The sequence below is a fragment of the Melospiza melodia genome, chromosome 1, assembly GCF_035770615.1.
Source record: "Melospiza melodia melodia isolate bMelMel2 chromosome 1, bMelMel2.pri, whole genome shotgun sequence".
NCBI lineage: Eukaryota > Metazoa > Chordata > Aves > Passeriformes > Passerellidae > Melospiza > Melospiza melodia.
In genome coordinates, this window is record NC_086194.1 from 45,545,367 (window position 1) to 45,568,213 (window position 22,847).

The 22,847-nt window shown below is 41.9% G+C and overlaps 1 protein-coding gene across 2 annotated transcripts in view; it reads right to left on the reverse strand.

Moving 5' to 3' along the window:
- TRAK1 (trafficking kinesin protein 1) overlaps positions 1-20,307 on the reverse strand; it is a 126,220-nt gene extending 105,913 nt beyond the window's left edge. The window contains exon 1 of one of the 2 annotated variants that reach the window (XM_063156413.1): positions 20,234-20,307. Coding sequence is in view for 1 of the 2 variants with exons in the window: in XM_063156395.1 (XP_063012465.1) it covers positions 19,895-19,917 (23 nt within the window). In the remaining variant the exon portion in view is untranslated. Of the gene's footprint in view, positions 1-19,894; positions 20,024-20,233 lie in introns of those variants that run through there. The other variant, XM_063156395.1, reaches the window with a different exon arrangement.
- Positions 20,308-22,847: the final 2,540 nt, after the last annotated feature.

Consider the following 22,847-nt stretch of genomic DNA (forward strand, 5'->3'; position numbering starts at 1 on the left):
ATGCATATTTGTGGTTTAGCTTCAAAGTAAGTTAAAAGCAACTCAACCTCAGAAATAAGACTTCAACAAAAGCCCCATTTTCCCCAAATACTGCTTTTCTGTCCTGGCAGTCCTGCACCCCAAAAGGCAAAAACCAAAGCAACCACCATCTTCACTCCTCTCTACCAAACACACAACTAAAGATAAACACAGAGGCCGTTTACCAATCTGCACTACATAGAGAGAAAAAAAACTCCTTTGGGCAGAAGTAGAAAGCAAAAGACTCTTCCATGCCTCAGTTTGTGTGGTATTCCTATGGCAGTACCCAACTCACCTTCGTCAGTGAGTTACACAAAAATGTCAACCAGCTGAACTCACCTGTTCCAGATAACCAGCAGAGAAAGTTTTACTGAGGATTAAAACAAACCAAAGACACGCTGAGATCTCCTCCCTGCCCCTGTCCTCCTTCTCTACACAGTGTGCTCACTCCACACACCCACACTACACAAGACACTTGTAGCTGCAAGTGTGTCTCCATGGGATGTGTCAAGTAAACAAGTGATTTCTAGTTTGAATCAACCACTGTGGGTCATTCTTCTTAAAGATGGAAAGAACAGGTTCTTCCTTCCTTTGGAGTGTGCAAATTTTCTTGCTTTGAATTACAACTATTTTTGCCTGGGTTTTACAACATATACTAGCATGACTAAAGCAGGAAGTTCATGTTTAAAAGGAGCCTTACGATTCAGTGTTAGCATCAAAGGGCAGAGGAGAAGACAAGCAGCGATGCTTACATGGGATATCTGAATGAAAATGGCTCTTGGGGAAAAGAAGAATTATGAGAGAGTTCAGCATCCACGTGACAGACTTTCACAGGAGCCCATGCCAGGGAACTGGAGGGACTGGCTGAGGAGCAGAGATGAGAGCCAGGTACAGCCAGCCTGCGGTAAGAGGCAGCAGCTGCAGAGGGCTGCATCAAACATTCTGTACATCTGTCCCTACCCACGTGGGAGCCTCGTTCTCCAGATGGCAAACAGGTACCAAAGACTCTGTGGCTTTTTTCTGCAATCAGTTTAAAGAAAGGCAGACAGCACAAACTGAATAGATTGTCAGCTGGTTTGAAACAAGAACTGCCTTGGTGTCATCCCGATTATGCTAAAAGGCCCCGAGACAGTGTAAGGAGGTTCCCAGTAGAAAAGCAGACAGCGTGCATATGCTGTCCCTCCCTCAGGCTCAAATTCCCTCTGCCTCCAAATCCATTATTAAATACTGGCAGTAACTATTAAAACCAAAATATTTCAGAACAGACCTTAGAATAAAAGCAAACATAAGAATTCAATATTTAGATTTTCACTAACAATTCTACAAAAAAATTAGGGCATAGATAACTTAGGTGAGAACTCAGCTGCTACTTTCATCTCAACATTAGTGAAGACAATTCTAACAAACTCCTGTCTCTACACAGCCTAACCTTTGTTCAGCCTGCATCTCCCAATCCAAAACACTAAACTGATCTCTTCATTTTTCAAATGTCACCACTTATTCACCAGGATTGTTAAGACTAAGTTTATGTAGCGATAAAGTCAACCAAAAGTCCAACTCTACCCTTAGTTATAGTCTAGTAAATCCAGTTAGTATAGCTGTGACTCTTTGGATTTACACAACAGTAGTAGTGCAGTGGAGTAGAATACAGAATTGAAAGTTACCAGCTAAAAGACAACTTAAATTAACACTATGACTGCTTAAGTTTAAACTTTGTAGTTGGTTGGGAGCTGTAAACACAAAGTCTCCACCAAGAAAAGTATCCTTATCAGTGAGACAAGCTAAGCTAAATTACTTATACTCCAACAACCCCTTCTAACCACACATATCCACAGAACATTTAACCTCTCCATCTGGCAGCCCAGTGTTGTACTCAGATATGGCACCATTTAATTATGAACTGGATTGCTACAAGAGAATAGGACAGTTAACTTACTGCTGTTTAATGAGCACGCTCTTGTTAGTTGTGAATACATTCACTGTACTCATTAAATCAGGAGGCACTGGAGTTCTGAATACATCATTAAAAGGATCCAGGAATGCTGCTGCTTTGTTCAGCATGACTACATGCTCTGCTTGACAGTTGGAAAATGAGCAAGAAATGCAAGCCCCTTCCTGTTAGGCCAGCAGATCTAATTTTAAACTAGGACAAGGGAGAGAGAGTGGGAGATCTGCTTCTTCAGAACTTCACTCATTTTGGAACACAGATTTCTCTTCCTACTGCTGACTTGAAGCAGAAACATGAAGCAGAAACTTAAAGCAGCTCAGTTCTATAAGACAGCAATAAAAAGGAAATGTCAAGCTTGTGGAAGGGAGGGCTATTTAAAAAATAAAATTACTAAGTAAACAAACAAATCCACAGTCCATTTTCAATACATCCAAGGAGTATGCATTAATCTATCAGCCCATCAATTAGCAAAATGAACCTTCATAAAACAAATTACACACATACCCCTAACATGGTATTTCCCACACTATTTACAATATACTGATTAAGGCTGAAGAAGGAGTGAAACCAACTAGTAGCTCCTGTACATTCTCAGAGGTGACTTTGAACACATGTTCAGTGAGAAGATGAGTTTTGCTCCATCTACCCACAAAGATACACACCCACATGAGCACCTATATGTCTAAAGCAATCTAGAGTTAGAGAGAAATTAAAGTACCTGTCAACTGTTCAGCTCAAACCCATTGCACGCAAGCATTTTCTACCAAAAGAGGTGCGTGAACCAACATCATTGATGGCATCACTGGAGTTGCATGGCATCCTGAAAGTCAAGATTTAACAAGCACAACTGCTTCCTCTAAGCACATCCTTGGAAGAGGAAAATGCATTTCTGCAATGTGTTTGTAACAAATCTTCCCTCTGCTCTCCTCCCACCACACGCACAGAGAAGTGAACAGGTTGCTAAAGTTCAGAACTGGGGGAAGAGAGGGGAGCAGACCCAAGCTTAATCCCTCAGTGCAAGGCTGTGCAAGACTCAACCTCTTTAATCCAAGCAATTATTTTTCAGTTAGAAAGTAGTTGATATGGTAAGAAGCTATTCTAGCCAATACACAATTCTAGAAGGCAAGCTTAATACCACAAGCACATTTAGCTCAGTCTCCTCCCATCATGCAGATGTGATAGTTCACCTCTTACCTGAGAAAAACATGTTCTAACCAGTCATGTTAGCACATTTTAGGACTTTGCTTGCTCCAGGCCTCAAACAAGCTCTGGAGCTCATCAAGATCCCAATTTTTCCACTTTTGCCAATAAAATAATCTTCAGAAAAAAATCCTTCTGATTAAGCAGTCAGGCTTAAGCCAACATGCCATGACTAATCCTCTTAAATTTTCTCTGGGTCCCACACTGTAATCTCAGTAACACAGGAGAAACTGTTCTTTTCATAGGAGCTACGTGACTCTGTGAACTGTCACAATCTTACTCAAATAGCAAATAATTACTCACTGCTATCAACCTGAGTTACCAACACACAAGTTTCAGCACAGTCCTGCTTACTTGGGGGTACAACCACAGAGCAGCACTCACAAATGACCAGATATGAGCTGTAGAACAGCACTCACATCAAACACCACAGACTTCTAGGGTCACATCTTATTGCTCCCCACAATGCAGTACATGGATGAACTTCGCTATTTTAGACCATGTTGTGGAAACAGCCTGAAGAACTTCCTGGCTCTCCAATGGTTTAAAACAGCACCCTTACCAGAAGGTAGAAAGATTAACAGTTTAGGGATAGGAAAATCAAAAGGAGAAATCACATTCAGACTAGATTTAGAGACATATCGCTTATCAGCAATATACACCTACAAGTGCATCAGATCATTTTGATTAAAATCAGTTCATCGACTTAAGAATGAAAAAAACCAAAAAACTTTAGGTCATCCACACTGTTTCCTTGGTGTCAGATAAAACAGGATGAGTACTCAGATCTTCTGATCAATGGTATGGTCTGCTCTTTTAACATCCAGCAAGAAACATGCACAGAGAAAATGCATGCAAAAGATCCTCAGTAGGAACTGTGTGTTAGATTGCTTCATTTGGGTCCTTTTCTCTTTAGCCATACTAAAAAGCTCTCTATGAGAAAGCTGCCTTGTAGAGTTCAGAAGCTGAGAGATGGACACATAAAAATTCATAAATAATAAATTACTCAAGTGCTGAATTTTCTTCCCTTTGTGCTCAACACAGGGAAACTCATGCACCATCTCAGCTGCTTTAACTCAAAAACCACTAAATACTTTGATGACAGAAAGGAAAGGATGATGTACAGGGAATTGTTTAAACATTTGCTATTCTGCTTAGCAACAACACTAAAAAACCATGGCTAAAAAATCTGTAACACAGGAGATATAGAGACATACTTGTTACCTATTATAAATAGTTTGCATTCTTCAACTCCTTATGTACTTTTGGTCTGCCATTTAATCAGACTTGCATCTTCCTGGCAGATACCTCCCTTTTGCATTTTGTACAACACAGAGCATATCAGAACTCCACAGAGCAGCTTGTGATTTATACTTTGTGGGTATTTAAACTGGTTAAGTGACTGCCAGAGAGAAAATAATTACACATTTAAAACAAGACACACACATACTCTTATGACAACAAAAAGAAAGAAAAAACATGCTTTTCTTCATGCTATGTGCTGTATCACTGTAACATAATAAGCAGTACTTCTGTTCAAAGACTTTAATCTCATTATTAATACCTCTTTGCTCTGTGTATATTACATTTTTTCTTGTGTCTCATCACCATCATTCAAAATCTTTGCAGGTACAGCTCTGCACTACATACCTACACAAAAAGTAATCCAGCAAGGATCCTATCCAAATGTCAGTGGTAAGGAAAATAGAAAATGAATACTTAAATGGCAAAACACATGCACTTCCAAATTTGAGTTCTGGCTAGACCCTCAAGTCCTCCTTGTCAAGAAAAGCACTTGTATTTGCTCTCATATGAACACATTTTTTGTTCTTGTTTCAAATACTTCAAACTGGTTTTTAATACATTCAAGTTAACAAATATCTTGTCCAGTTACACAGGGGGAAAAAAATTTAAAATCTGTTTGTTGAAAGGGAAAACAATTTGTCAGAATTTCTTTTTCCATGTATTCCACTGCACCATATGTGGGGGCTGGAACAGAGCCTAAGAACATCTGCCATGTTGTTGTAAAAACCCCTAATAATAGCACAGCTGGTATCCTCAGCCTAATGAACTCAGCACAGACTCCTGTGGCCACTCCTGACTCTGGCCCCCAGTCCAGGCAAAGCATAGAAACCCTCAAGGTTTGGACACGTTCATTCATTCTTAACTCAATTTGCATTTCATTGAAGAACCGACGCAGAAAGCAAGTTGAAATCCTTACATTTTGAGCAGTTCAACAGTCACTGTTTCCGTAGGATTGCCCCACACTCCTTTCATTTAACTCCAGTTTTGCAGTATTCCATAAAATGAAGCTCCTCAGCAAATTAACTGCAAATCTCAGGGATCCAGGGTTAGAAACCTAAAATGCTTAACTGCATTTAACTATACTACAGAGGTGATTTTTGGCGTTTTTTCTTCCACTAAACTCATGGACTGTTTTCATTCCTGCCCATTAGTTTACTTACAAATTAATTCTTCCACCAGCTTGCTTTTAAATGTGTTCAAAAGTGCTGGTTTATCGACAAGAAAACCCATATTCCAAAGAAGGAAAAAAAGACAGAACACCACAGAATTCAGAATATGAAATTATGTTTAAGCTCACAGAGTCAGCATTGGGCTGTAAGTATTTATTACCCAGATGTTTTAGGAAAATGTCTATGATTTTCCATGCCCAAAGGATGCAACTCTGTGAAGGTGGGAATAAAGAAAGCAGTATTTTGGTGGGAGTGAGGTTTCTGAGACTTTCATTCCCTTCAGTCCACACTCTGCCCCCTTTATTCTTTCATCTATAAATAAAATGTAGGTAGGTTCCAGCAGTCAATGGGCACGAGTTCAGTTTAACAGAAGGTGTGCAGGTGGACCTGTGAAAGGCACATTTAGTCATTGGCAAAGCACGAAGAGGTGCCTACTTTAGCAAATTGCTGTACCCACAGTGAAAACAGACAGAATACTGATATCCAAATTCCAAGAACAACCCATTAATCCAACTACTCTAAAATGCCAACGTGACACTAATATCCTCATCAGAAAATGTTTTCTTTCCTGTTTCCCATAAGGGAGAGAGAGGAGAAAAATCCCAAAAGCAGAGAAAGGCAACATCTTGTAAATTGCCACACTGTCCAACAATATTTGCCTTCTTAAAAGAAGAGACATTTAGCAGATAATCGTTCTTAATTTGTACCACATGGTTCTTAATAAATCTATCACATCACTGAACAACAAAGGAAAAGAGAAAATACAGAGCAAGATACTTGTTAGTTTAATATAAAATCACCAAAGTCTGAGAAAGGGCAAAACACTAGATGAGCCCAGCTACAATTTGGCTGTGACAAACACAGTCATGCATCAGTTACATGATTTACTCCTACTACCCTCTATCTGATCTGTAACTCCTCTTAGAGCTGCAAGATAAAGACACATTCTAGGTCGTATTTTTAAATCAAGACCATAATTGAGCCATTAAACTACATATATGCTCCTATTTCTGACTTGACTATGAAAAAAGTGTATTGGAAGGAACTAGGTGAATTGTCCCACCTTTTCAAACAAAGTCTAAACATCAATGCAGAAACTACATCAATGGAGAAGCAAAAACCTGCAGCAGAACAGTATCTATAGAAAGAAAAGATACAGCCTCAAACAACATCAGTTTGACCATAAATTCTTAATTCCAACAACTATACAGCACAAGTACCAACAGAAGGCTGTATGTATGTGATTATGCTGTAGACTTTTGACCGCAAATAAGAAAAACCTGCTTCAATTTTACTCTATGCTCCAACTGGGGAGCTCACTGGGCAATGGCAGCAACAGCTGTATCACAAGTGTTGACTGTGGTCATAGCAAGTATCTGGGCTGGCACCAGTAACGAATTACACTGCTTTTTAAAAATAAATTTGACATCAGACACATTAAATAAGTCTACTGTTGCTGTGCTGTCGCTTGTGTAACAGATACAGTAGCCACATATAAGACCCATGATGTCCTTCAACTTGGTAGAAAGGGCCACAAAAAAAAGCATAATCTCTCAGAGGCACAAACAATTTGCAGAACTAACAAAGTTCTCCTGTGTAAGCCAGCCTGTAACTGCTGGTTTGGAGCAGGCACATACCTACTGCTGTCTCCAGGTTTTATTTCCTCACTTGCTACAAGCCAAATTTTTTTCCCCTTTATTTCTAGTGGTACATGCTGTAGCTACAAGTCTGCTGTAACAGAAAGCAGGTAGAGACAAGGAGTCCTTATAAGTGGGTTAGTACTTCCACACTTCAAAGAGACTGACCCTGGCTATCTGCACTATTTTAGCCAATACAATTATATCTGCATCAAGTTTCCGGGTGCTCAGCCTTGCTTTACTCACAAGATCAGGCTACTGATTAGGAAAAGGTCAGCAATCAAACCTGCACGCTTTCTAGCCCATCTGCATGCTATGTCCTTCCTCTCAGCAATTTGTAATTTTCCCAGAAAACAGTTTGCTCTTCCTGAGTATTTCAACATGTGCCTTTATTAAGCAGCTGTACTGACAGAACCTGTATTTTTCTATTCAGGAAGCTGCAGGCTGGGGTGCAAGACAAATAAGTCTGTCATAGGACAAAGACAGAAACAATGCAAACACTGTGTAACTGCAAAGTGCAGTCACTGGTAGACACAGCTACCACAACCTGTAATAATTCCTGCCTGGCCTGATTCCCATCTCCCTAGAAGTATGTCTGACAGTAATGCTGCACACTGTCTGCCCAAAACCGGGAGTGGATGGTGGAGCTGTTCTAACATGATAAACTCATCACAAAGCTCACAAATAACATCAGATTGCAGTGCAGTTATTAAGTGGACTAGAACCTTCCAGGCCACAACTTAACTGGGAAATGAGACAGACCCCTATTTTAAACAGCCTTAATATTCAGAATTACAGTTTGATTCACACCAGCTATCATTTTATATAAAGAGGTGATAGGCTCCAGTGAAAGTGACTTGGCTAAACTTAGCTCAATGAGTAATAAGCCCTTGAAGCACATACCATGCAATAATTACCTATATCACTACGTCTGAATCTTGTGCCAGCTGCTATCCCCATCTTAAATAAATATAAAAAAAAAAAAGTTAACAGAAGTGGATAGCACACTCACATTACTGCAGCTTTGTACTAACTTGAACATAGTCTGCATATAGGAAGAAAAACGTGGACAAAAGATCACTATGCTGAGCTGCATTTACCAGCAATGAGCTGAGACAGGTTAAGAGACTAAATCTACCCTCCTGTTTAGAACACCTCCCATCAAACTCCCCCATTTGCAAACCCACCATTCCAGGTACAAATGTTAACTAGTACAAAGACAGTGTTGCCAAGAAATACATTTTCTCCTTTCCTACCTTCTTCTCATTTAAGCTGCATGTACTTTACCACAAAGTATTATACCCCAGGGCACAATAAAAAAGTGGAAGCATCAGTGCTCAAGTATTAGAAAAGCCTTTTGCAAGTGCAGAAGACAGTTATTTCATGCTCTCATTTACTTTATGGTCATTTGGAAGTATGCAACTACAAAAGCTCCAAATAGAGTAAAACAAACATTCACTGGGCACAGCTCACGTCAGCAGAGATCTCTTAACCTGAAGGTCATATTGTCAACACTACAAATGTGGAAGCAGCTGCTGACATTTTGACATGGTCCCTAAACTGCAGCATGCAAGATCTGTGATTCAGAGACACACTGGAGGTGTCAAAGATTCCAGATTCCATCAAGGATTCCAGACTGTCTGTCAAGGATTCCACTCTTTTATCTCCACAGCTGAAATACTGTATATCCTACCTATTCTCAGCCTGGTTGCCCTCCTGAATCCAGTAAGAGTGATTTGGGCTTCTTTGTTTTGTTTTTAATTAAAAAGCAAGAAGCTCAGAGGTCAACATAGGCTTCCAAGCAAAATACTGGCCAACTGGGACCAAACATCATGTCTTGTACTATAAATTCTTCAAAATTCTACTCCCCCTCCCTCAAAACACATCCACCCACCCAATCACTGTATTCCTTTTTCCTTGTCCATGTTTTTTTCACTTCAGGCAGCATAAGAGGAATCTTCACACAAAAAGAAGCAAGTAACAATCAGTTTAACCCTTGTGACTCAAGTCTGTGTTTGGCAGTACAGAGCGCAAGTGGCAAACTATGCTGAATCTACACTCACTTTGCTGTCTCCTGCAATTATTTCTCAAAGATAACCCTCAAGACATAAAAAGCAAGTAAGGAAGCAAGCAACCCCTTTAAAACCAATAATTCCCATCTTTATGATCTGAACTTTACTCAAGGAATCATTCCTGAATTACAGGGCCATATTCTGCTTCTCATAAATGATAAGCATTTACATCTGTAAATATCCCAGTTTCCAACTTCTATTAAAATTTGTTCTCCAAAACATTACTTCATCCACTTCTTCAGAAATGCTTTTGTTAAGGTCAGTTTTAGCAAGCAATTAATGAAGATTTTGCTAGACAGGCAGTACAGGTAGCACAACTACTTCTGGCGACAACAACAACTTCTTGGTATCTTTTGCAAAAAGGTATTTAGAAAAGACATTTATGAAATAGTTATTTGGGTTTGGGTTTTCTTTTAAGAGCTAAATCTTAAATAAGGATTTATATGCATATTATGAGTTCAATTTAACCTTGTTTGCTCATGCTCAAAGTCCACTACTTCCAAGAGCTTTACAAGCCATTAATAGAATCCTGAAGAAAAAGAAGGAGAAAAAAAAAAATGGATTTACAATTTCTCTGTTGGAGTTCTCTTAAATGAGGAGATATAGAAAACTCTGTAACACTTGACATACAAAACAAAGCCAGAGAAAAAGTATGGAGGAAAAAAACCTGAAGAAACAAAAATAGGGAGAAAAAGTAGATCAACCAAAATGTAAGAATTCATAAAAGATACTTGCAAATGTCTTCAGTGCCCTTAAAGAAAAATCAATGCCTTAACATTCTGAGATCCCAAACTCCTTTCACTTCTCTGGTGGTAATGGACTACAGAATTAAACAACCAAATGTCCAAAGCACTCCCTTAATAAAATCTATTCTTCAGCTTCACATATACTCAGTTCCAAGCTGGCACACTGCTGGATTATAGGTCTTCTATCACAAAGCAAACAACACTTTCCAGTTAGAAATCAGGCAATCAGGAACCACTAGTTCCCATTCAGAAGAGAAATTAATTATCTGTTTTAAGATTTACATCAGAGCAATAATAGCCTGAAGCCCTGTTGCTACTTCCCCAATATCTGAAGTTCAAACTAAGTATTTTAGAGCAGTTCAGTTTAAGAGTTCACTGAATAAAAAAAAAAAAAAAAAACCACACCCTTTTATTACCCACATTGTAACAACTGCTTTCTTACCTTTACAGGGAGAGGTCAGAGGAACAAAGAAGAGAAAACAGTATTACATCTGCTGTAACAAGTCATGTTACAAACTGATCATTTTCCTGACTATGCAGCCCCTCCTATTTCCTCTTACTCACTTCTCCCGCTGCAACATTATATCATGTTTTATCTTCAAGTTATTCCTGCTGGTCATAGGATCAAAACAATAGGCCTGCTCCTAGGTGCATTTAGGAATTTCCTCTCAGCCTTCTTGACAAACTAATTAGTGCTAATTTAACAGATAAGAGACAGGACTGGATATTCAATTCTCCCCGTGCAAATCTGCTAACCAAGAGTATTAAAAGGATGTTGTTGGCTTTCTTTTATTAAAAAAGAAAACAAACAAAAATCCAAAACAAAAATACCCCAACAAACTACGAAACAAAAACTCCCGCATAACTAAAAAATCATTCCATTTTGATGGCATTAACTCACATTCTAAAGGAGACCTACATAACTAATTCTCATTGTTAAAGAGACCTCTATAACTTAATGCCCGCAGGTTGAATACAAGCTGTGATATTATACACCTAAAGCAAACTAAACACTCACTGGCCTTGCCTGCACATTCCTGTGTTGCCTTTCTGCCATCTCCACCATTCATCTAACTCCCTAAGAAAGACAAGCTAGCAATAAAACTAAAACGAAAGAAATCAAACCAAATTTTCAAGCCATGTTTTTCAATTTGCCTCCCTGGCTTATTTCCCAGGGGTAACAGTCAGTATGAAAGATATGGGGACTAAGGGGTACAACACACAGCTGGTAGGACAGGGCAGGACTATCCCCAGCAGAAATGGCAAATTGTGAGCCCAGCTAAGCTGGTTACAGAGGCACAGCCTTCAGGCACATGCCTTCCCAGGCACCTCTAGCTATTATTAGTGCAGGCTGTCTTTAAAGCACACTGCCACCCGACTAGCAGCACATTTACCCTGGAGCCATATATCCCTCTTGCTCCTTTTTCCTCACAGACATTGGTGCTTCTACCACCCCACATCAATGTGATCAGAAATGCAGCCTGGCTGGAAAGGCTAAGCCAAGGGGATGGGGAGTCAAATCACTCACAGGCACTGTGTGGGCTTCAGCTGTGTGGGTTTTCAAATGCTGGTGTTGCAATGCATTCTTCCAAGCTTCACTGCCACAAAAACAGCAATCCCTGGTGGGCCTCAAACCATCAGTACACTAAGTGGTGTGTGTGCTTAACCATGACACCATAGCACTGAGGGACATCACTAGGTGAACACCTAGAGCCAGAATTTACAGATCTTACACAGGTATCAGTCAACCCAAGACTTAACAGCAAAGGCCTCCTGTGCAGTTACAGACAAATGAGGTTGGGTTGCCCAGATGAATCCCACAGCCATATGAAACCGATGCTGACAAGCTGACTTACAACAGAAGAGCCAAGAAACATCTTTGTTCTTTTTGTATTCATACCCATTGGAAGAGCAGCTCTGCTAGATTTACAAATCCAATAAATAATCCATTATTAGTTGGTAGAAAGGAAGAAAGGTCAGCTTTAATCCCCAGATTTTTTAAAGGAAAAAATTAACTATGATGAACAATAAAGAATATTTAAAAGTACAGTTTTGTCTACCTGAAGTGAAACCTCTGTCTAAAGACCAGTTGACAAGTCATGTGAAATTTTTTAAGGGAGCATCAACTTTACTTTAACAAATAAAACACATTTATTTCAGTTCTTACTTTTTACTGTAAATACTCACATAGATCAGATAATGCCATTTCACACTACTTTTTGATAAAAACCCAAAAACATTCATAGTCATACTTCATATTCATAGCTATATTTTGGGTCGGAAGGGATCTTAAAGGTCAGCTGGTCCAAACCCCTGCAGTACATGGGGATATCTTTCACCAGACCAGGTTGCTCAAAGTCCCATCCACCTGGGCCTTGATAACTAGCAGGAACAGAGCACCCAGAGCTTACCTGTGTGTATCATTTAAGGTCATACCATTATGATAAATTTCCTGTCATGAGATCTATTCAACAACCACTTGGGAGCCAGAATAAGACACAAAATATTCCTCTAAGAATGAAATAATATCATAATAAAATTATGCACACCGTATTTAAGAAATCTATTTTTCGTATTCAGGATCTATATCCAACGTGCAGTGACATCTGTCTGCCTTTTCCACCAGGGCTCAGCAGCTCTTCATTAGTTAGGTAACAACTGTGAACTGTTAATTCTATGTTTATTGTCTTCAAATTACACTTGGTTTTGTTCTTCGCCTTTACATACCAACATTTCTAGATTTAATACATTACTCATTCCATAAAATTATCTGTATTTATTTTTTAAATACAGCAATAACCCCATGAACAAAACAAAAAAATATATTATTGTGCTTTTTTCCAAGTCAAAAATTGTATTTCCTTCCTCTCTTTTCTGCTACTCAGTATAATAGTGCAGAGGGACATCAATGAGAAAACCTTCCAATTTTTTTCCTTTATGTCAACATACAGCAGCTGTCCTCTGAAAGCTGATAAATAGTACAAAATGGGTGCAGTGTTTACTTTTGGAGGGCGGATGTTAGTAAGTCAGGCTCAAGAAACTGAGACTGCCTTACCTTGAACATTCATCAGTGAGCAAAGTGAGATAACTGTATCTTGGAAGTGCTCTGATCCCAGCCTGTGGAATCCCAGGCTCTCATTCTGAACACTGATATTTTTCATAGCAATATCCCATTGTCAGCTTAACTGTCCACCTATCTTACTAAAATAACTACTGTGAAAGCAGCACCATCTTATTCTGCACAACCCATCTGCCAGACACGTTTAACTTCTGCAGAATGCACTCAAATTACTCGAGCAAGTAGTCCATTCCTCAAGGAAAGTCTTCTGGGCCACCTGGAATTTTTCTTTTTTAAGAGCATTAGTAATGCACAACCAACCTCAGAAATGTAGGAAAAAAAAGTGCAGGTGCAGCACACATGTCCACTGAGGTTGCTGCCTGTTTCACATACCCTGTCAGGCCCTAAATAGCTACAGAATGTGCCAATTCACTGACCCCAAGAGACTGATAGCCTTTAAACAGAGATTCACAAGAACTGGATTTAATTCTAGTACTGGCATGAACTCCTGAATTACCTCAGATACTTTGATCTTGCTGCCCCCCTTCATCCATTGCACAGTAAGAGAAAATTGGTTTTCGTGATTCATGAAACAAACTCGGTTCATTAGAAGTTCACATTGAATATTTTGCAGCTTTTGCAAAGGGCAAAGTATTTAGGAAAGTTGCATTTGCCTGAGGTATAACAGTTCCTAAATGAAACCTCATTTAATAGATAAAAGCAGTACAAGTGAATGTCATGGAGAAATCAATGATCTCTACAGAAAAAAAAATTATAGAAAAACATACATTCAGTAATTTGACAGTACATACATCTCTGGCCTTTGGGACAAAGGACTCAGCCAGATAAATGCAATATTTAACTTTTCTCAGCCTCTTCATTCTAATGTCTTTGGATGTCTTGCAAAATCACAGTTTTTGAGAAAGCCACTAGAAGCTAAAATTCTCATGAGCTAATACAAGAGTAATTAAAGGTTACAAACATTTCAGACAATCAGAAAAAGCATTTTCAGTTGAGATTGCCTTATACAGGAAACATGTGGCTCTCAGGTCAGTCACAACTCACTAGGTCAAGCTATAACATGCTTATCTATCACCTGATAACATTACACGTCCCTCAGGAAATGCAGGCATAAAGGACTGATCTTAATATGGCTTTCACATGTGCAGGTTTGTAGAATTTATTACAAGACCAAAAGCTCTAAGAAGGTAATATTTTTGGTTAATCCTTGTCTCCACCCCCTCCATAAATACCTGGATGTGATTATTACTGCAGTATTACCTGAGCACAACAGAAGCCCACAATTTCCTTCTGACATCATTGCCATTTTGTGACTACAGTAGAAGATCTACCACAAAAGCACATGTTAAAAGATTGATTTCCACCTCATCAATTTACATCAAAAGTGCTTAATATCTCCTCAGAAATAGCTATTATGAGCAGATGGCTGCAAAGAAAGAAATTCCACTTAAAACAGGTTTAAAGGACAGTCCAAGGATTTTGACATTGTTCCAATGCCTTCCAATTCTGCTAATTTTACAGGTTTCACTGTGGCAATAGGTTTGCACAGATTTGAACTGCAAGGTTTCTGCTTACTGCAGAGGAGTGCCTGCTGCTCCCCTGCAAAGTATGCAACTGTGCAGTATCTGATAGTGAAATTAGGCCTTCTGGGACAGGCAATGTTGCTAGCAACACAAGCTCCACTTACATCAACATTAAAAAGGACAGTTAGTGTCTTCATTTCCCATAGCAGACATTGATGAGATTTAAAAAAAACCATACCCCTCTCTTGAAACAAAACTGCACTTCAGCCCCCTAGGATACCAAATTGTGGCTGCTGTCAGACCATAATTCATACAGGGTCTTGAATCGCTTGAAATTAGATTCCAATATGACATTACCAGCAGCTGACTTTAAAAATATGAAATTTAGAATTTAAATGAACATACAAAGCAAAAATGCACTGATTGATTCCAACTTGCAGTAGTCAACTAAGCTCTTCAAAGAGGCACATGTAACTAATTCAATGTATCCATAGTTTTCATTCTTCCTCTCTAGCTATAAAAGTTTCCACTGTATGAACATTTTCCTAACCTTTGGTTTCTATTAAAAAATGGAACAAGTCAACTCAGCATTAAACTTCATTGAAAACTAATGATGAGCAGTTTTTCTGTGTTTAGTTTGAAGCATGGAATTATTAAATAGCAGAGCAGGGGGTTCACACATTTTTTCCTTTAAATGGGAAACCAGATGAGAGATGATCTCTCCTCTCTGGTGGGCACTGGTGAGGCCACACCTGGGGTACTGTGTCCAGTTCTGGGTTCTCCAGAACAAGAAAAAGATGAATATACTAGAGAGAGGAGAGTGACTGGCCACTAAGAGAAAGAAAGAAGACATGGGCATTTCTCCCATGAGGAGAGGCTGAAAGAGCTGTGACTGACAGCTGGAGATGAGAAGGTTCAGGGAGAACTCATCAATACCTGCAAGGAGGGAGGACAGGCTCTTTCTTTCAGTGGTTCCTAGACAAGACCAGAGTGATGGACACAGACTGAAACACGAGCAACTCCTTCTGAACATCCAGGAACATTTTTTCTCTTTGGGAGTGACCAGGCACTGACTGAGGTTGCTCAGGGAGGCAATGGATTCTCCAGCCTTGGAGATATTCAGATGCTGTCATGACACAGACCTGTGCCAAGTGCTCTAGGATGAGCCTGCTTTAGCAGGCAGGTTGGACCTGATGACTCCAGAAATCCCTTCCAATCTTAACCATGCTGTGATCCATCAAAGAAGCAACCTTTCACAGAGCTCAGTACTTCTCTCTTCTATTCCTACAGGTGCTTGGAGCCAAGAACATGAGCACAAAAATATGCAGCAAGTCATTGTCAGATTCAGTATCTCATCTACCAACACACAACTAGTTTGATTATATCAGAGCTTGGAGTGTAGCAGTTTCAAAATCAGCTCATATATACCAAAGACTACTCTATCCTGACACCAAAGTCCAATCCACTTACTACTATTGCTTCCTTTGCTCCCTCCTAACAGCTGCTCACTGCCCAGGATGAACAGGCTGAAAATTAACCTCAAAACCAGCTCTGGCCTGCCTCAAGGACTCAATTCAAGCACCTTAATATGGAAGGGGATAGAGGAGGGAATCCGCAGATATGGGAAAATTTGCTCTGGGCAGCCTCATGGTCTAATGTCAAAACAAGCCAAAATGAAACTTTGCAAGGGCTTTTAAACCAAGCTCTTCCCACATTTCCTTTCTTCTTTCTAATACTCTGTTATGGCATTCTGAACTTCTGCTATACACTCAAGCAAAACCAACAGGGCCGTACCATATTAATCTATCAGTATCATCACAAAAAAACCCCAAATATGCACACAATAACATCTGACAGTTATAGAGCATCAGTCTCATTTGGGTTTTCAGCATCTAATGGACAGCAAGGTTAGACAATCCTGTCCAGAGAAGCTGCAAGATAAGGCAAAGAATCAGCTTCAGTACAGCCACTCACTGATTTAACTAAAGCAAATCTGCCAACATAATTGAATCTAAGAATTATCTCTCAGCTAATCTGTTTGTACTATCAATAAGCCTCTTAGCTGGTCAACCACAAGCAGGATGACTATATGGCATGACTTTTTGCACCCTAATCAATAGGCTCCAATAAAAACAGAAGTATTGATGATTCAAAGTTCAAACAGAGGACAGTTTTAGACAAAGAATAGTATCAGTGAACTCCTGAAATTAACTTAGGAAACATCATGCTATTCACTACAAAGTAAAATAAAAGTGCTTGTAAACTCACAGCTATCTCAGTCAAACCACAGAGTAAGCAGGAAGACTTTGAATGAGACACCAACTGGTATCTTGGAAAGCCTATGCTAACAGGAAGTTCATTCTCAAGATTTTTATCTCTCCAAGTAGCACTGATCCCACAACTGAATACACAAAATTGAGGCCTCCATACAGGTGCAGCATTCCAAGGTATCAGTGGCATTGCCTGTGGAGTTTTAATGATATGTACATGACCAGGGAAACATAACTTCACAGCACAGGCACTGCAGAGCACACACCAGTTTTACAATTCCAGCTTCATACAGTAACTCAACTGCCTACAACTGGCATGCCATCGCTGTCATTTAGTGACTAGAAAGCAGTTCTCTTACTTATTATGTTTTTGTGATAACTCTGAAAGCCACTTGGTGTGCAGTCACTACCAAAGCCTGCTCCTTTTCACAGCCTTTCTGAAGAACACAAGTGACAATCTCACTCCCAGCAGAATCAAAGAACAACATGAGCATCCCAGGGCATGATGCCAGTATGCCTTTGGTCATTTTACATGCAATTTAAGCATATTTATTCTTAAATGTTGATCTTGGTGGCATCACTAAACTTGTTACAGAGGCAGAACTGCCAGGTACAGCTGGAGAAAAGGAATAATTCAAACAGGAAAACAGAACTAGCTGTGAAAGCCTACCTACCAATAACATTTTTCTGACCAAGAGGAAAAAGCACAGCTACTATGTCCCTACTGTGGTTATCATGACTCCCAATAGTACAGACCAGCTCTACCGGTTTGGTTGTTCTTGCATTAATGTGGAAGTGTTGGGAAATAAGTACTGTGTGAAGTCAAATGACAGTTTTGTAAGAGTTAAAACAGGGTTACTCAAAGATAGACCAATTAAGTACCCAGCCTAATACTGGAGACTTATTAGAGCAGGCACTCATTTTTACTGAGGCAGAGGGAAAGCTATATTGCTCAAAATTTTTAACAAAGGATACACAGTTCTCTGCAAATTAACAAGAAACTACCAATCTTGAGTATTACTTAGAACATGCAACACCTAGACAGCCCAAAACAAATGATGTCCTACAAATGCTATTTCTGGTCCTGGCAGAAGGAGCACTTAAACCAACCCCAACCCCGGAGATCAACAAAATTTAAAGATTTAGGGAAGAAATATATTTCAAACAAATGTAATTCATAGACTGCCTTCCTGCTTATTTATCTCTCCTCTCCCAAGGAAAAATTTAAATAACAAAGGAAAGTGCTTTGAAGAAAAATGTGTACAGCTTTTAGAAACGGCAACAGGTTTGGTTTTAACCTCTTACCTTTCAATATTGCAGATGCTGCCTCAACAGCACTGACTCTGAAAATCCTTTCTACAGAACTATTTTAAGAAAAAAAGTATCTTGCATTCAGTTTACAGTCTATCACAGCAGACACGGTGACAAGTTTTAGCATTTTTTCCTTTTCAGTATTACAGCAACAGTAAGAAACAATAATATTGATCAAGTACGCATTTAAAACAAAAATATTTAACCTGCACTAATTTCTGCAATACTAATCTCATTACTCTATCCCAAAGCAGATTGGCCAGAGTATAATTAAAATCCTCAGAGCACACTGAAAGATTAGGATCGAATTACTTCTACAAAAGCAGCTGGTAATCTGTTACAGGACACAGAATGTGTGAAGCAGCAAGGAGCTCAGGCGTGAACTGCAGCAGAGAGGAACAGCAGAAGTTCCCAGCAGTTCCAGGCCAATCCTTCCAATCTGATCTGGCTCTCTGGTACATGCAAGTTCGCTTACTCCCACCAGCTCTCACCTGTGTTCCACAAACTGTCAGAGTGCCAAGTTAACAAACATTAACATCCACGGCAAAACTTGTGTATCACATCCTGGTCTGCCTCATTATTAGTCAGGACTCTGGATTAAACTAGTCAGACGCTCAGAGGCTGCAGCAGCAGCTGGATATTTCACTGGGATTTTAAGCACCCACGTATCAAACATGGGGCATCACATATATAAATGCACGTGCCTAATCTCATTAATGCTTCCCTGGCATATTGTTGTGCTGCCCAGTGCTCTAGAACAGGCACCAAGTCAAAACAGGTTACAGTGCTTCAGAGAGGGCATGTTTTTGTGAATACAGTCCCTGGGCTTGGAGACAACGCTCCTTCCCCTCCTCCAGGCTTCTTCTGGTAACTCCGAAGAGCCCTGCTAGGACAAATATGTTTAAACCCAGAGTAATTCCAGCACAGGTAGAAGGCAGGGCGCTACAAACAGTACATGCAACTGTGTACACACAGCAGTAAAACAGGCACATATGGCAAACTGGTCATCATAACTGCTGTTTGGTTTTGTTTTAACTTTTTGTTGTTGTTTGCTTTTTTTTGTTTTTTGTTTGGTTTTTTTTTGTGTGTTTTTTTTTTTTTTGCTGCTATTTTCCTGATTGCAAAAACCATTACACCCACGACTTAATCTCAGTGGACTGAAAGGTTCAAATAAGGTTACAGATTGCAAGGCAGAAAAAAGTGTCCACACGGAGACTTCTCCTGAAGTCGGAGAGAGGGAGAACATGAACCCTGGCTCCCCCTCTTTAACAGATGTTCCGTTTCTTTGGAAATTTCCTAGCTCTTCCCTATTTTTACCTGAAAAAAAACTCCCCTATAGATGAAGTTTCAAAATCGTCAGAGGCAAACCAAAAGAGCCGCCAAGATCTAAAACTTGTTAAAAAGCCATAATGGAATATTTTTGTCATTTTAAACAGTGGAATGCTGCCAAAAGCTATCCATAATCCCCAACGCTGAAAAAAAAGCCAGTCAGTACTTGCAGGTCCCTCTGCGATGGCTAGAAAGCTACTTTTGCATGCAGGGGCCCCTGTATCTGGGAACAACAGCAGTTTAGCTGTAAGTAATGCAGAGGCACAATTCCGCGAGTGATTCTTGACCTTCGGTACGCAATTCCACTCATGTGCTTCTTTCCTTTCAGGGCGCGGAAGGGACAAAAGAGCACAGGCAGCAGAGCCGGGCGCAGCGCCCGCCCCCGAGCCAGCGGGCTGTGAAGGTCGAGGGGCCCGAGGAGAAGGAAGAGCGGCTGCACCTTGCTCACCCCCGTTCCGCAGCTCGCCGAGCGCTGCAGGCCTCGCCCGCACACCGCAGCCCCGGCAAGCGCCCCCCGCGCCCGTTCGCTCCTCTGGGGGCGAGCGGGGCCAGAGGCGGCCGCGCCGGTGCCGCCGCGCATCCCCGCCCGCCCCGCGCCGTCTCCCCGCGCCCTCCGCCGCACTCACCCCGCTCCGGGCCCCCCGGGCGGCGGGGCGCGGGCGGCGGCGCCCCCGCGGGCCGGGGGAGCCTCGCTGCCGGCGGCGGCCACCTCCGGGCTGCTTCCCCCCTCACGGCTCGCCCCCGGCCCGCGCCGCTGAGAGGCCGCGGCGTGCGGGGCGGGCAGAGCGCAGGGGCTGCAGTGGCCGGCTGGCTGCTGCTGCTTCTCCCTCCTCCTGCCGGCGCCTCATGTGCCCTCCTCCTCCCGGGTCTCTGCTGCCAGGCCGCCGCCGCTCCAGCTCCCCGCTCTCCAGCGGCGCCCGGGGACCGCTGCGAACCCCTCCGGCCGGGCGGCAGCGCACGTGGGGCGGCCGCCGGGCGCTCTCCGCCGCCGCTGCCGGGCGCGGGCTCCTGCGGCCGGGCAGCCTCCTCAGGAGGCGGGGCGGCGCGGACACCTCGGGGGCTGCGGCGCCGCCCGCCGCCGGCGGGGCAGCAGGAAGGGGCGGGAGGCAGGGAGCGCCGCCGGCGGCCACCTCGGCGGCCGCTGGCTCGGTAGTCGTAGCGCTCCCTTTCCCGCCCCCCGGAGGCCATTACCTCATGGCCCGGCCCTGCCGCGGAGGAGGGGCCGAGCGTCGCCCGGCAACCGGCCCCCTGCCGCGGGACGGGCTGGGCCAGCCGCGCACCAGGATGCCCGCGGAGGGCGGGAGGAGCGGCCCGAGCGCGGCCGTGAGCAGCGCTGCCCGACACTGCTGCCACCGCTCCCGGGACGCGCACAACCGACCTGGGCTGCTCTGGGAGGCGGAGAGGGCAAGAATGATTACAGAAATTAAACAGCAGAAAATCCTCAAAGGAAATATTTGCTATGAATGGGCCATATATAGAGAAAAGTCTCAAGTCCAAGTTGTTTTCCACTCTTTTTGGTGGTGCCCCGCGACAGGACAAGAAGCAATGGCCATAAACTAAATGGAAGTTTCAACTGAACATGAGGAGGAACTTATTTACATTGAGGGTGGCAGAGCACTGAACAGGCTGCCCAGGGAAGTCATGGAATCTCCCTCTCTGGAGACATTCAAAACCCTCCTGGATGAGTTCCTGTGTAACCTGCTCTCGCTCACCCTGCCTTGGCAGGGGGGTTGGACAAAATGATCTACAGAGGTCCCTTCCAAACCTATCCTGTGATAAATGCAATAATTATGGGGGGGGGAAAAAAGGTCACAAACCTAGAACAAATCAGGACTTTATATATTTGCAGCTCACAGAACTATTTATTGGAGAAAGGTTTGACTGTTTTTGTCTGCTGGCAAGGGAGGAATAGAACTGTGTTCAAGGTTACAGCTGGTAAGACCAAAAAAAAAAAAAAGTTGCAGTCGTGCTGGTGGTGACAGGATTCCAGAAGCATGGAATAACCTCCAGAGAGTGTAAATGAATTCAGGGCTTGACCCCGAATAATCCATAAAAAGAAATTATCCAACCCTTCACAGATGCAAACAAAGAGAATCCCAGATGGGTATGTATGCTTTTGGGTGGCAGAAAAGAGGAGAAATATTGCAAGGGCAACAGGATTCTCAGGCAGCAGCCTTCTGAGCAGGCGTGTCTACAGAGCAAATCCCCTGCTAGTGATTTAAATGGGGCATGTGAGTCAACCTAAAAGCTTGGTGCTGCTGCCAAAAGGAACAGGCTGCTCTCCCCACTTCTCCTGTGGAGGACACAGGCACTCCTGGTTTTCCCAAGGGCTGGTTCTGCTGCTTAGGATTCCTCAGTGGGTGACTCAGTTTACTAACCTCACACAGAACTGTATTTTTTTCTTGTCGGTTTTCTGCCCCGTTACTGAACTGATTCACCCTAACATCATAGAAATATGGAGTGAGCACAAAAGATGTGTTGAAACCATTAGTCTGGGAGGAAAGGGACCCACCCCTCTGGTAACCTTGCACTCTTAAATCATCTCAGTAGTCTCATCTAAATCCTCCCTAAAATAGAAAGTCCATGTTACTGCTAAGAAGTCTAACAAAAAAGTTGGTGCCTTCCACTTCTCACCCTTAGCTGAGTCCTCCCATTGCTCCCTTTGTGCTAAATCTTGAATACATGTGACCTTGCCAGAGAGCACACTAAATCAGGAAGCTTTAAAAAAGGGTTCTTTTCTGATTAATACTGAAACAGCTAACTCTGAACTCAGATGAGTGACAGAGGTTGCACAAGAGAGGAAACAAGACTGAGAGGTTGCAAAAGATGGATGGAGCCCCAAAGCAGCAGCTGGGAACTCGTTATAATGTGTAACATAAGGCCAGTGAGACAGCAGTGAGGACTAATGGTCTGTACAGTGAAGGAGAAGTAATTATGAGGAACAAAAGTTTGCTCTGTGCTTTACATAATATAAATGAGAAGCAGAGGGGTAAAAAAAAAAAAAAGCTTTCAGTTCCAGAAAAACAGAGGAAGACACAGAACAGAAGCACCTTGGAATCCAGCCCAGGAAGAAAATCAAATGCTGAGGAAAAAAAAGAGAAGGCAGAGGGAAAACCAGGAAGTAGAAAAGTGAATATTCACACCAAACACAGTGAGAAACAAGTGAGCATGGTTGTAGGTTTCTTATTGAGAAGAACCAATTGACCTGTCACGTCTGTAAGGAACAAGGATTTGAGATGT